Source organism: Notolepis coatsorum, assembly GCF_963971535.1.
Source record: "Notolepis coatsorum genome assembly, chromosome: 3".
NCBI classification, from domain to species: domain Eukaryota; kingdom Metazoa; phylum Chordata; class Actinopteri; order Aulopiformes; family Paralepididae; genus Notolepis; species Notolepis coatsorum.
In genome coordinates this window covers 185,133,129-185,149,276 of record NC_140167.1, presented here as the reverse complement: position 1 = coordinate 185,149,276, position 16,148 = coordinate 185,133,129, and the positions used below count along the sequence as shown (strand labels likewise).

Genomic DNA, 16,148 nt, shown 5'->3' with positions numbered 1-16,148 from the left:
AAAAAGAAATGTGGGAAATATGAGATTCCAGTGTGAACTGGCCACACTCCTGAACTGACCCGCATGCGCAAAAGAACAATAAAGAAGAATTAAAAAGTTGTGACAAATGTTAATTTAAAGTGATGTAAAAGTCACATGACTGTTCGGACTGAGGTCGCATTGCTAAAAATCAGACCTGCTGTATCTGATTTGTAGGACCACATATGAAAGTGGCCCAAATCAGAATTGAAAAGCTCAGATGCCATGTGATTTGTGCTGTTCACACTGTCATGAAAGAATCAGATCTGAGTCACATACATTTTCTTTTTAAAGGAACAAAAATGTGATTTGGGCCACTATCGCTTGCAGTGTGAACGAAGCCAACGTGTTGTCGGAGGATGCTGTGATTGAAACAATGACATAAGGCTCAGTGCGAAAAGGAAACTTGAAACGCTAGAGGTTGGATTTGCATATTGGATACAGAATGACTGTGCTTTTTCCATAATTCCTGGTTTCTCATCTGCGAATTATTAATTTGAACACAAAACGCTGACATTTTAAAATCGATATCATAAAGGTTGTGATAAGAGGCACTATTACATGTTATTGCATAACTTTGACCCTGGTTACCGTTACAAAATTATGCTTTAAAATGTGGAAAGAGACGCTATATAGGGAGATACAACACACCATGTCCTGTGTAACGCACACACATAGCCATCTTCAAGTCAAATTGAACGTTTTGGATTAAGGCATGCAAACTCAAATACTGGATATAAGAGGAGTAAATGTATCGTTGATATGTGGTTGTTGATATCAATATCATTCCCTTCTGGCAGGTCTGGAAATGTTACGACAGTGAATTGTGTAATGATCACTGTATACAAAATATATGTTAATCATATATCGGACACTGGCTTAGCCTATTGTGAAAGAATGATTTTAAACATGAACTTGGTAAAAAGAAGAAACTCTTAGACACAATTTACAGGTTGAAAAACAGCTGTTTTAGCAATACCAATAGCCCCATTTCATTGTGTATCAAATTAGATAAATTACAGTCTCTGAAAAAGACTTTACATGTATAAATGTATTTCCTGTGTCTACTCATCAAAAGCCCTATTTTTCCAATGTATGTACAGCCTGTAGAACTTGGTAATAGGTTTTATTTTCACTATCACATATATTACAACATTTCAAAAGATCGTTTTATTTTTTTTACAGAAAATAGTTATATGCAATGATGACGTGCCCCTCAATCATAAAATGTTTTTTTTGTACACAGTATATGGATGATAAAATATGATGAAGATTATTATTTGTGTATACATTGACTTCTGAAATAAAATTATTTGAAAATCATACTAATAAACAAACAAGGTGCTGATGATATGCTTCTGCTGAAAAAGTAATACAACGGGGGATAATCACATGTGCACAAATGATATACATAAATATGACAACATACATTACAATTCCTATATAGCAAAGGGGAGTCGCGTACATTTTGTTTATTAATTTTGCTGCTTGCTGTTGAAAGATACAATGGTATGCCTTGTATCAGGCGTGTGTGTGTGTGTGTGTGTGTGTGTGTGTGTGTGTGTGTGTGTGTGTGTGTGTGTGTGTGTGTGTGTGTGTCCGAGAACGTACTGTATATATACGTGTCTGTGGTTTCCAAGCTGCTATTATCCAATATGTTAACACTATAATTTACTGGCCTCAGTCTTAAACCTGTATTTAGCAGTACAATAGTATTACATGTATAGCTCTTGTACTGTGAATCTTTGTCTTGAACCTCTGCACAGCATGGGGGGGGGGGGGGGTCATACAGGGAAGGAATACTTATCAAACATACACATTTATAAATGTCAAAGTGATGATATTGCTTTCTTTTTGTTTTCACAGTAATATTTACTGTTGTCTCTCCCAAAGACATGCATTATGACAAATTCTACCTACTTAGACCAAATCACAGCAAGTTGGTAAAGGAGCTCAACAAAAAAAAATACACTGTTTTTTCTGGTTGTTTTAAAGCTGATTGTAAAAAATCAATATCAAACATTTGTAAACCGTGTGTAAATGTACGATTCCACTAGTGGGATAAGCCAGGGGTATGATTCTTACCATAAGACGATTTTAGCTATAGCTCCCTGTCGATTAGCTGTGCTGCTTTCAGATAGAAGTGAAGCAGAAGTATTAGACTAGAGACACAAGCTGAAGCTATATGAACAGAGGGGGGAGGAGGAGGAGAAGAAAGGGGTCTTGTAATTGCAGAATAGCGAGGTGGCACAAGTAGAACGTTACACAATGGAGACCTTTCCTTCACATACACCAGCCATCAAAATAGAGGGCAAGTTACTGTAGTCTCTTCTCGTCGCCTTGTTCAGAATGTATTGCTCTTCTACACTGTACATCAGAAACCACAAGCGTGCCCTGTAGCCTTGTACGTTAGCGAGCTGGAGCCCACGTCTCCAGTACATGACCGCAAGACAAATTACTTTCACCGTCAAAACCAACCAAAAAAAAACATGGAATAAAGTCGTTGTAAAAGCATGAGTCTGTAAGGTGCCTAATTATTTTTTTTTCTTTTCTTTTCTTTTTTCCTTCTCTTTTCTCCACATACACCAGCGGATATGCTCATTGATTGTAATCAGAGTTTGTTTGTACGTGAAGGGGGGGTGATCTTTCCGTATTAAACATAATCAAAGCAGGCATACAAAGCAAAGATACAATTAACAAAACGTTGTCATATTGAAACTATATTTACCTATAAGATTGCACTTTACTGATTGCTAATCACAGCACAAAATGCACCAATGAAGCTATTTTGTTTGTAAGAAAGGGGATTTCAAGAGGCTCAACATAAAGGGTAGCATGTAAGAGATCTGGGGAGTCTGTCCGACCCTGTAGGTGGATCACAGATGATTTCTTTCTTTGCTGGTGTGACATTGTGTATGTCCGATTTTCCTTAATCCAATCAAAACAAAGAGAACATCAGAAGTGTGGTAACTATGCCTAGATCTTGTGGCATGTTTATGAGTTGAGGTTGCAGATGCTATATTCCGGTTGTGGGTATACGATTCAATCTCATTTGCTGGTTTTGTTGGCCTTGGGATGGGTGAAATTCCAGCCTTCTTTTAGCCTTATCACAGGCTCATTGGGGTGCCTCAGTTACGCCAGCAGGCCAGGGGGGGAACCATCTCTGATGGTATGGCGCCCTCTGCTGTTCATTATCCTCACACACAAGGGAGTCAGAGTGCTGGCAGGGAACGGTGCAACAATACTGCCTGTGGGTCAAACTAGGCCAGAGTCCCTTTCCATGGTCCGATCCAGGTCCAGGTTTTGGCCTGGTTAAAAAGCGCACACACACACAGCGAATCCGTTCCATATGCAGAGGTCTTTTTCACATTATGAACGCCTGAAAAGCAGCCATTTTGAACAATAATCAAAACAAAAGATACCAAGAGGAAATAGTTGCGATTGCATTTTCTTTTCCTCTTGTCCAATTGAAGAGTACGAGTTTGTTTTATAAATCTAAGTGAAACATTTACGAACAGTGCTGTAAAATACAGATTTCCATTAAAACTCCAAACAACAACAACAACAAAAGTTCCTGCTCTCTGTTCCTTCCAACTCCAACGAGGATCCAGAAGCGACCCTGTTTTTGTGCTCGACAAGCTTTGTGCATCTCCCCCTCCCCTCTCACCATGACAGGGACAGATGATGAGAGTGTGTGTGTGACGTGTGTGTGTGTGTGTGTGTGTGTGTGTGTGTGTGTGTGTGTGTGTGCGTGCGTGCGTGCGTGCGTGCGTGCGTGCGTGCGTGTGTGTGTGTGCATGCCGTGTGTGCGTCCAGACCGGCTGAACCACATTTCAGAGAGAGACCCTGCTCCTCTGGCTTTATGTATGTGTATCCATTCCATCTGTGTCGATATATCTCTCTCTTGCACGCTCCTCTCTTTCTCGTTCTCCTCCTCTCTCTCCCTCCCTCTGCGGGCGGCTCACACCAACATGTGCCTCCGTCGGTGCAGGGCCAAGTGGTCGGACCGGGAGAAGCTGCGGTCGCAGTCTGCACACTTGAAGGGCTTGACCCCGGTGTGTTTCCTGTAGTGCCGCGTCAGCTCGTCGGAGCGGGCGAACTTCCACGTGCAGCCGTCCCAGGTGCATTTGTATGGCTTTTCACCTGAGCAGGACACACACACACACACACACACACACACACACACACACACAACAACGACGGCACACACACACAATAGGTCACATAATGGGTCATGTTTTCAATGATACCTTTTCCTTTTGGTTGACTTAAAGGAACTACAGGCGGCTCAACAACGGCCTTCCCAATCAGAACGCAGCATCAGGATGCCTCCAAAGCCATGCCCTCGCTATAGGCAGCCAGCTATGTGTATGCAGGCAACCGCTGCATGCGAGCATGCGTGTCACTAGAGGATTTGATAGACAGCTCGCTCAGTCCAATCATTTGACTTGGTTGTTTCTTTGATTGGATGTCGTTCGTTTGAGCTCCTGCTCTATACCGGAATGATCGATTGTTAAAATGTTTGTGTCAAACGTTTTTTTTTTGTACTATCGATTACTGTCGAGATATAAGAAACCAAAAATGTTGCCAAAAATCGCCTATTGGTCCTTTAAATGGTAAGTTGAGAATGTTGGACCCTTAGCCATAGTTCCTACTCTTGGATGATGTCGTCAAGGGGTCGAGTCCTTCCTCAGCAACGTCACTGGTAAGTAAGAAATAGGGGTCCAGAGTTTAGTCAGATGTTGATTAAAGGGGACGTGTTGTGGAAGATAGGATTTGCCGGGTCCTTATATGGATTTGGCCATCTGCAATGTTACTGAGGCGCTGGGGGGAAATTACATATCTACTTCTTGCCATTTGGCCAGGGTTTGAAGTCCTCAGATTAACAAGCTGTGCAAGAAGTATTGCTCACAAGCAATAAATAAGCTTTAATCAATCAATTAGCTGTGGCTTTTGGAGCCAGAAACACCGGTTATACTGTACTGCCCAGTGTGTAAAGGTTTAGGGGGGGGGGGGTAGCCAGGCGGGTGAAGGAAATCATTAATTTAAAACCTGGTTGTGTTGCTACAGCCACCAAAAAACACCTGTTTAAAACGAGGGGAGAAAGAGGAGCTGGGAAATTAATTATTAAAATTAGATTAAGAAAAGAAAAAACTAAGAAATTAACATAAATGTTCCACAGATTCAAGGAAGTCATATATAATAGTTGAAAAGATACAATTTCTGTAAATAATTTACTATTTTATTTTAAACTCATTTTATATTTTATTTAATTTGATTTGACTGCTACTACTTGTTTTTACCATTCTTGTGTTCATTGTTGTTTCTTAATTAATTGTGCACTGTGCACAAAAAGGTCATTACCTGCAATGCCCCTGTATTGTTGTGTATTTGACAAATAAATTACTTGAACTTGAATATTATTAAGATACTATTAACATTATGTTAGATATTAAATATTACTATTTAGATATTATTATCTATAACTGCCTTACACTGTAATCATAGTAATCATAAGTACCTTCCTCAAATTATAGCCTATACTGTAACTCTGTATGATGCATCTACAATAATAACCACATGTATATATCCATATCTGTCTGAATATACCTGCATATAATCCTTTCTACCTATACACCTGCATATAACCCATATAACTTTGTATGATAGCATTTACAATAATGCTGTATGTACATTGTGTTGTGTGATGTGTACCTGGTGCCAGTGTATGGCAGCCATTGAGCCTGCGTAGCCCAAGGTTGGGTGCTACCAGTGGTGGTGAAGGAGGCAATTTCCACCCTACATTGTGGGGAGCGATTTGAGTGTCTAGAAAAGAGCTATATAAATGTAATGAATGAATGAATATACCGTATATATATATTTATTTTTCTTACCAATATTTATATTTATCCACATCTGTCTGTGCATAGATGCATATAATCCTTTTTACATATCTGTAGATACTATATCTATAGCTGTACATATCACTTACCTACTCTTACAAGTTACACTGCTGGCCAGTATGACTACTACCAGGCACGTGCACACATAGAGGCCAAGGGGTGCTTGAGCACCTGCCTTTTTGAGCCTCATCAAAAAAGTGCCCTTTTTGAAAAAAAAATTAAAATATATATATATATATTTTTTACCGTTACGCATATAGACTGTCCTTCCAACTGAAAAATGTCAGGATAGAATCAAAATATTAGGTAAAGAGAGAAAGATGCCCCATATTCCATTGCAGTTTGCACGGCCTCCTCAGCGTGCCTCTCCGCGGACCTATATATTTTATGCATAGCGTGGGACCGGGTGGTGATGATGATGATGATAGAAACCGCTGTGGCGCATACAGTTGAATGCTGGTATTACACTCATTGAGGGACACGAAGAAGTCAAGTCCGATGGGATTTGGCAATCTCAAATACAAATCGGGATTGGAATAAAAAATGCATTTATATTAAACAATACAGAATATACAGCACTTCTTGGGGTCTGTAGGGTAAGCACTTATTCCCTCCCCCCTGAACATTTATGGAGATGTATGGGCCTTTTAAGTCAGTGATAAAAGTGTCTTTCAAGGATAAGTGAGCTCCTGCACTGATTATTATAGTTCAATATTCAATATTTGATCAGCAAAACTCCCCAAAAAGCATAAAAAGGGGGCCCCCCGCCCGAAAAGGGCCCTTAAAAATCGTGCTCGCACGCTATGCGCGCTCGGTTAATATATACACACAAGTGTAGTGCCCTTTTCAGCCTTTGAGCACCTGCCCCTCTAAAGTCCTGTGCACGTCCCTGACTACTACTATGTGTCTTTATACCTGTACCACTGTACATATTAATACTACAACTCTGTACATACATCTGATTAGCTCTATTACTCAGTTGTACTAATTTATATATTTTATATCCAGTTTAATCACCTGTACATTGTATATTGCTGTTGCACTGTACTGTTACATTTGCACTCTGGTTGGATGCCAAACTTATTTTCGTTGTATTGTAGGCTACTTGTGTATAATGACAATACATTTTAATCTAATCTTAAAAGAACACGCCAGCATTTGGGGAAATTAGTTTACCGTCTTCTCCAGAGAGAGACAAGAAGATAGATACCAGTTCCTCTCTGTGCGTTCAGTAGAAAGCTATCTGGCTGCACGTTAGCCTAGCTTAGCACAATGAATGGAAGCGGACATGGCCGGTTAGCCTAGGCATTGTCCAACTAACACCTCTCCCGAAGGCTAACCGGCCATGTCTGCTTCTATTCATTGTGCTAAGCTAGGCCAACATGCAGCCAGATAGCTTTCTACTGAACGCACAGAGAGGACGCTGGTATCTATCTTGTTGTCTGGAGAAGACGGTAAGCTAATTTCCCAAAATGTTGCCGTGTTCCTTTAAATCTAATAATGTCTACTTTAGAGAAGAAGAGTAGAGCATCAGAGAGAGGAGAGCTGGGGAGCAGCTGACCTGTGTGTGTTCTCCGGTGGGCCTTCAGGTGGGAGCTCTTGGTGTAGACCTTATTGCAGCCCTCGAAGTCACACCGGTGGATGCGCCTCTTCTTGGAGTCCGGAGACTCTGACCTCCTGGGGCGCCGTATGCTCTCAATACTGAACGGGGACATGGAGCTGCAACAGAACGATACAAATATGAATTAGTACTAACGTGTTTTTTGTTGTTATGATATGATATTTTCATTTATATTGCGCCCCGGTACGGGGGGGAAATAATAAGAAATAGACAGGACATTGGAGACAGGGAACCAGGCAGATGGATTGATTGATTGATTGCTTGAAAGCTTTATTAACAGATTGCAGAATGGGTACAATACAGTACGGCTCAATACACACAATTGTTAAGGGGATGCAGATCAGAGAAAGACTTTCGTCTTGTTTACATCAGGGTCCCCCATTTTCAATTCATCATAACATATGACATATGTAACGGTTGTGACAACATCACCTCAAACTTCGATGCCCCGAGTGGGAGTCGAACCCCGGTCTCCCACGCCGCAGGCAGCAACACAGACCGCTATACCAAGAGGTGAATCCACTACTTCGCAACGTGTCTATCTGTCTTTGAGGATGTGAGAGTGAGTTTAACCCATAGCACCGCTACTCACCCCAGCCCTTCTTGACTGCGCTTCACGATACCATCCATTACACATACACGACATACATACTGCTACATCTATACATTTATGACATACCAGATTTACAAATACAGTTGATTGATTGATTGATTGAAAAGTTTATTAACAGATTGCAGAATGGGTACAGTACAGTACAGCTCAATACATACAATTGTTAAGGGGATGCAGACCAGAGAAAGACTTTTGTCTTGTTTACATCAGGGTCCCCCATTTTCAATTCATCATAACATATGACATACATGACATACAGATAGACAGTACTGCTACATCTATACATTTATGACATATCAGATTTGCAAATACAGTACTGTTTGTGATACAAAAGTGTCCAGAAAAAGAGTGTATATACATTTGACGTAGAAACTGTACATTGGAGGAGGTTGGGTGGGTGGGTGGGGGCTGTACATTGGAGGTGATACAAAAAGAGTCTAAAAAAGAGAGTATATACATTTGACGTAGAAACTGTACATTGGAGGAGGTTGGGTAGGTGGGGTGGGGGGGGCAGACAGAGAACATAAGTACACCTCAGACACACAACACAACAGCAAAGTAACTCAATGATCCTCTAGAGAGCGAAAAGGTGGGTTTTAAGCAAGGCCTTAAAAGTCTGTAAGGTGTTGGTAGACTTTATGTTGAAAGGGAGCTTATTCCACAGTGTCTGCGCCATCACTGCAAAGGCCCGGTAACCTTTTGTCACCAGTTTGGCCCGCGGGTTGGACCAAGAGTTCTTCGAGACCGTTGAGGGCTTTGTATACAAACATGAGGGTTTTGAATTTGACTCTCTTCCTCACTGGGAGCCAATGGAGAGAGACAGGGACTGGGGAGATGTGGTCCCTCATTTTGGTGCCTGAGACCAGCCTGGCAGCAGCATTTTGGACGCGTTATGAAGATTATTTCATCAGATACGCCTGAAAAAAGGTACAATGGGAACGTAAACCCTAGAGAAAGAGAACTCACTGAACGACTGTGTCAGAAACACTGCCGCCACTAGATGGCGGTACAACACTAGTTTATCCACAATGGAACCAGGGGACCGGATGAGGGAAGAGAGCTGCTAATCTTAACCATTCCCCTGCCTTCACTTCTCAGAGGCAGAAAGCATAATATACTTCTTCATGTAGTTCAATAAAGTTAACGACAGCTGACTTGTTTGTATCATCAGTACAAGTTGGTTTCACGTTTCTCTCCAATAAGTAGTCACGGCACATTACACAATTTGTCACTGGCTAGAGCTGGAGCCCTGTAGCATGAAGCTCTCTCTCTCTCTCTCTCTCTCTCTCTCTCTCTCTCTCTCTCTCTCTCTCTCTCTGTGTGTGTGGGGGGGGGGGAGTAGTTTCACTACATGTAATTTAACTAGTAGTTTAAATGAACTAGTAGCTTGCTGGTAGTTCAACTAAATTCAAATTTGCATAGTGATTGTAGTTGTTAATAACTTGTTTAGCTATTTTGAGGTGAACTCTTTTTTGTCTGTAAAAGAAAAGAACAACATCTTTGAGAGACGGCTCACGTGTCATAAAGAGCGATTCTTGACCGATGTTTAGGCCATTATTATGACCAAGTTGGTACAAAGGTGAAAGTTTAAGATAAACAAGTTGAATATTGTTGTTGTTTTAACTGTGGAGCTTGTGCAAGACACACAAGACACACGCAACATGCAGAGCGCTAACACTGCTTGTAGTTTTCTTTCTGTGACAAATCCAGATGTGATTATTTGGTGTTGGTTCACATCCGACTGACAGGCAGCTATTAAAACCAACACAGTGTGTTTGCGTGTGTGTGTGTGTATTTGTGTGCGTGTGTTTGTGTGCGTGCGTGCGTGTGTATGTGTGTTTCTCTATGTGCATGTGTGTTTTCATATGTGCACATACTGTACATGTGGGTGTACGGTATATTCTTGCACATGGGTATGTTTGCTTGTGTTTTCACATGCAAATAGATGCATATCCCTGTGTGTACAGGTGTGTGTGTGTGTGTGTGTGTGTGTGTGTGTGTGTGTGTGCACCTGTATGAGTCGAATCAATGATCAACAACCCAATGTCATTTATGTGTAGACACCTGAATATGTCTAACAATAATTGTGTCTAACTTTAATTCCTTGCATTCTCTGTGTTCGCGATGACGTTGTGTAACTTGCTGACCCCTCTTGATCCTCCATATCTTTTTTTTTTTTTTTTTTAAATCTTTTTCTCCCTCCATTTTCCTCCGATTTTCTCCCATCCCAATGTTAGTCGTTATGCCAATTCCCAATCCCCTTCCTGGTCGCTGCGCACTTACCCCCCACAGTCGGTCTGGGAGAGTGGAGGCTATCACGTGCTTCCTCCGACACACGTCCAGCCAATCAACCGCTTCTTTTCACCTGGCAGCGCGGATTCTCATTGAGAGGGCGTAGCGTGTGGAAGGATCACACTATCCCACTCAAGTCCTATCCGCGCTTAGCAGGCGCCCCGACCGAACTGTAGGAGTCGCTGTTTACAACGACCCGGACCCACCCCGCCAGCTTCTCCCACCCTCTAATACTGCCAATTGTATTAGTGTGAACGGCCAGCCAAGCTGGTGACAACCCCGGAGCTGTGAGCTGGATTCGAACAGGCGAATCTAGCCGCTCCGGGGTTTGGTGACGAACGCAATCTCCGTTACGCCACCTGACCGCCCGATCCTCCATATCCTAACATTGACACTTAATAGTGGGGCATGATACAGGTACCGCCAGGGGGAGCTGGTGGCGACGTTGGGCAGGGGAGACGCAGGTGAAGAAGGATGGGCTCAGGGCGCGGCGCCTGCGGCGGAACTTCCTCTTCATCGTTTTCCAGAGAAGCAAGAGGTCGCTAGGAGCTGGAGCTCCAGACAATAAGCATGCGGAATATAAACCCAGTCACGAGGCCGGTTAGTAATGGAATATGCGCTGGCTTAGCTTCCAGTTAATGCTAAAGAGACATTGTGAACGAAGAAGCAGATGTGCTACTGTCGAAGAGTGTGATAGATATTGCACACGTTGCGTTTTAGTTAAAGTATAGGCGACAGGACAGGGGGTCGTCCCGACCCACAGCTTAGTTTCAGTTAGGCCTGGCACCACAGTTTAGCCTGCGTGTCGCCCAACCTCTCCAGCCCAGCAGCGGACGTCGCTGCACTGCACGCACCTCCAGCCCCTCCGAGCCGCTGCCCTCCAGCAGTCACCTGCCTAACGTCTACCCAACCCCGCCTCCTGCTATCACGGGACTTCTCGACGGCCATCTCACCACACGGACGTTCGGTGGTGAGAGCAGGCCAGCCCTTGGTTAAGTACACTCAAGCCAGTTACAGTGAGCGCTCCGAGTGCTGGAACTTTATCGGTAGACATTCTCTTTGTGCGGAGCGGGCCCTTTAAGGGCGAAGAGAAGCAGTACTTTGAAGTGATTAGGGGCGCCCCGACGTTTATTATTTTGGGGAAGCCGGCTATAGATAGGACTTTTGTTTTCAACGTGGGCCCACTGTCTTTTGGTTAAATGTGGTGTGATAACGTGTGTTCCTTTATAAAATTCCCATTGAGTAGCTCCAGTACCCCTCTCCCTCTTCCTCCCCTCTCTCCCCACCTACGGGGGAATGAACAGGTATTTAAACCCTTAAAGGGACGGGTTCCATTACTGTGTCTTGACCAGTGTGGGAAGAACTTTATTCATTGCCGTAGAGTGGGAGCACTAGGTGCCCAGTGTGGAAAGAACTTTGCTTCTTGTGCCTTGTGTAAATATATGCCTAAGAGACAAGTCTTTCAGTAAAGAGAGCTAAATGGGAACACTGTGTGCGTGTCTGTTAATGTGCATTCGGTTTAACCCCTTCCTTTCCGGGTAATGCTCATTATTGTATAACCCTTTCCCCACCCCCTGCCTATGCATCATTGGGACAGGTCTCTACTCGCCAATCAGGAAGGGTACTGCTTTGGGGAGAAAGTATATCATCCATCATTAGTGTCATCTGGTGTGGGAGGGCGCAGGAAGTATTGAGGGAAGTGTGGGTGTGTGGGGAACTACTGCGAGTTGCCCTGGAGGGCAAGAAGGACCAGCGGACCACCCCTAGGTTAGTGAATGCTAGGCCCCATCCACTCCCTCTGCTAAACCTCCACTCCAATACTCCTGGCCTACAGTCGGGGACTCAGCCGGACCCAGATCTGCTGCGTTCCCACTACCAGGTGGCAGTGTACATCCACTCCCATAAAGCAGGGATAATCCACCCTGCTACATATGCAAAGCGGAAACATCGATCCATCAGTGGCGGCTACTGACCAAATTGTTTGGTGAAGCACAAATAATTATATTATATTATATGTAGCACCCTGAAAATATGGCTATTATTCAGAAGTGCTGACTTGCCTTTTATCTCCCCTGGTGCACCAAGACATATTAACTAGTTTCCATTAATATTCCCTCGGACAATGACGCAGGTTTCTCCTTCTCCTACCGGCTGGAATATGGATTATAAACAGTAACACTGGATCATATTCTTCCACCCAGTGTTTCCCTGTGGGGCTAGTTGGCGGTACCAGCAGGGGGCGGCGGTGGCAGGCAGAGAGCGTACGAGAGAGACGGAGAAGGAAGCTGAAGAGACCGGTGGTGTAGCCAGCCACGTTGCGTTAACAGTATAACCGAGTAGCAGGAGGGCTGTCTGGGACCCGCAAGAGTAGCTTCAGTTAAGGTAGGGCCAGAGTATTGTCGCGCGTCGACCCAGCGCCGGCTGTCAACAACCAGTCTTCGCCGGCGTTCGACACCTGCTCTGCACCGGCTGTCTGCAGCCCAACACGGGAGTTCGTCCCGACCAGCAGAGGTCGCCATCACCCAGCACGCGCTCTCAGCCCACTATTGCTCCCTCTGCTCCAGCCCCGCTTGCTAACGCCCGTGACGAGAGCGTTCGACGCCATCTTGCTACCCGGATGATGGTGGCGCGGCGAGGCCGCCATCTTGATTGAGTACAATAGAGATTAGAGCTTCGATGCTCAGGATCTTATTGCACAGTACACAGTGTGATGCGGCCTGCGGGTGAAGCTAACGTTGCTAACTACAGTTCATAGGGGTACCCCATAAACATTACATGCCGGCATTAGTATAGGACTTCTGTTTTGGTACAGTGGGCCCACCTTTTTGATTTCCTTTGAGTGTGATAACGTGTTTGTTCTTTAATAATATTTTCCCATCTAATTAACCCTTTCCCTGTGGGGAGGTTACAGACCTGTTGTATCCTAAGTAAAGCCTTAGAGAGGTATTATCCCTACCATATAATTAAAGCCTGAGAGAGGTATTATCCATGGTACTAACCCAGACGTGGGTGTATAATATAAGTGTCTATAATGTATTGAGTTACAAATTGAGTAATAGTAGGACTTCATTCTATTCGACCATTCCTATTATTATTACTATTGTAACTGAACAGTACAATTAACATAAAGAATTAGATGGGGTTCTGTGTGCGTGTCCCTTCCTGAGCCTATAAACAACTCTTTTGGTGTGGGTAACGTTAATACAATTAACCCCTTCCTATCCAACTCTCCCCTTTTCATTATAAGGTTTCTAGTGGTCATCAAGGGAGGGTACTGCTTGCGGGAGGAACGAATCTATCTATGCATGTCATTCACTAGGTGTGGGAGGGTTAACGGAGGTATTCAGGGAAGTGAGAGCGAGTTGGGGAGTACTGCTGACCGCTCCGGAGAGGCGAGGAAGACCAGAGTACCAAACCAGGTTGGTAAATCCCGGGCCCCATTCACTCCCACTACCGGGTCCCAGTTTGACGCTCCAGGCCCAAAGACGAGGGTGCAGTCAGACGGAGCTCTGCTGTGTCTAGCTACCTTGTGACTGCCAACAACCGTTCCCACAAAGCAGGGATAATCCACCCTGTTACATTATATATTAAATTATATTTTTAAAATATCCCCAAGGCTGCAACACCCCCATTCCTACCAGGTGTCAGGCTCCTCATTCGCTTCCATTAATTTTGGGGACCATGTTTAAATATCATACTTCTGAACTATAAACAAACTACTGCTGTGACGATTTCAATAAAACAGACCATTGTGAGTCAATGGTACATGCTTTTTTTGGCATTTGCATTTGCCCTGCGTGGAATGTTTATGGAGTGGTTACCATGGTTACCTGCTGTCTTGCTGGAAGAAAAATTCTAAACATTCTGTGAGAAGTTGACAGTTGGTAACATACAAAACCATTCAAACAGTTCTTATTCTTATTCCTGATGTCTGGAAGAATATGTGAGTGTCTTGTGAGAAATGCTTCCAAACCCCATTGAACTGTATTACAGTTGCAAACTAATTCTACAGGTTGGTGTTCATTTCTCAAAAACAACAAATAATCTGAATGCCATAGGAAAGGGTTTGATTAGTGATCACTAGGATGCTCTCCTGACCCTTCCCAGAAATAGCTTTGTAATCAAAAGGCCTCACTATCACACAGACTGAACTGTTGTTTCTGTGAGTGGAGGCAACTTTCTCTGAGAAAACAGGAAAGCAGCTCAGCTTTGAGGGAAACGTGAACAAGAGTAACACTTAAAAGGACAATTACGTGGGTAATTCGAAAGTAAACGCATGCATTTCAGCCACCGACACACACACACACACACTGGACGCAGCGGTCCAGAAGAAATCGCTCGTTAGCCACAGAGTAAAATACAGCCAAATAATTGATAATCAACACAGACCCACACAGCTACTAAAATATATATATATATTTAAAATCCACTCACCATTGACGTTACTTCTATATGAGGAAATAGTGTCCTAGTCCCTTGATCACTTGTAAATAAAATCCATCCTTCGATATTTTGTTCAATGTTGCAAATCCAGAAATGCAAACAACAGTCTTTTGTGAAATGTTCCATTTTTGGGACTGTCCAACTAGGTGGTCACCCAAGCGATTCAAGTCAACACAACAGCCAAAGCAGTGAGAAAGCACTCACTCGACCGATCTCATCTTCCGTTGAATAGTGCAGCTTCTCCATCGTGACAAGTCCGACTCGAGACACGTTCTTTTATCCCATGGAAAGTGTAAACAATAGGCCATGTCGCCTTAACACTCGGAGCACTACGAGGAAGCTAACTAAGCTAGCTAGTAGCTACTACCAGAGCCTACCAGAGCCTTCTCTGGCTACAACTAGCGTTAGCGACCACGCTACGTCAACTACACTATAAAAAATATATATAAAAAAACGATGCACAATACAGTTGAACAATAAAGATCAAAAGATGAATTAATTATTATATTAGGCTGATCTCTTTTTTTCTTTTCTCAAATTTCACAGCAGTTCTCACTGTTACTACAGGTCTTCTCTGATTGAGTGTCAGAACATTGAGGGCTGTCAATCATTCAACCCGCGTTCGTGAGTGGCGCGCACAAAACTGCACGGGCCGGGCTTAGATGACGTTTTTGAAGCTCAAATAGCCTATTATGATTGGATAATTATATTCCTAAGATCAGCCCGTGCAGTTTATTTGTGTGATTGACAGCTCGCCATTACTGCAGTTATGTGAGCAGGCCTGATCAGAGAGCTCAGAGCTGTCACTTGGCCATTTTTGAAGAAAAGAAAATTCACTGGCATTTTTGTTTTACAGAGGAAAACATTTCTAATAAAAAAATAATAATAATAATAATTAAAAAAAATATATATATATGTAAATTAATAATAATTATGAGTGAAGTTCTGCCTCACGTGTTGTCATGGAATAACCTCCACTATATAATCATCTTTAAAGGTGCTATGTTGCAAGTTTTGAACATTAATTTAATATACAGTAGCAGCCAACTAAAGATATAGTAGAGTAATGTGGTCCTGAGCAGATAATGATGTCACACTCCCTCTGTGTGTTTATTGTTATTCCAGCTTATCTGTTCTTTGTTTTGGTAGCCGGGCTGGTCGCACATGCATGTCAGTGCATGTTTGTGCATGTTTGTGCATGTTAGTGCATGCTAGTGCATGCTAGTGCATGTCTGTGCACAGGGCCGCCTCAGGGGGT

The 16,148-nt window shown here is 43.2% G+C and overlaps 1 protein-coding gene across 1 annotated transcript in view; it reads right to left on the bottom strand.

The window, feature by feature from the left end:
* Positions 1-1,545: 1,545 nt before the first annotated feature.
* klf12b (Kruppel like factor 12b) overlaps positions 1,546-16,148 on the bottom strand; it is a gene marked incomplete at its 5' end in the record, with an annotated part of 46,924 nt that continues 32,321 nt past the window's right edge. Inside the window, 2 exons of the mRNA XM_084311470.1 lie at positions 1,546-4,161; positions 7,483-7,640. Of these exons, the coding sequence (XP_084167596.1) occupies positions 3,980-4,161; positions 7,483-7,640 (340 nt within the window). The 3' untranslated portion in view covers positions 1,546-3,979. The remainder of the gene's footprint in view (positions 4,162-7,482; positions 7,641-16,148) is intronic.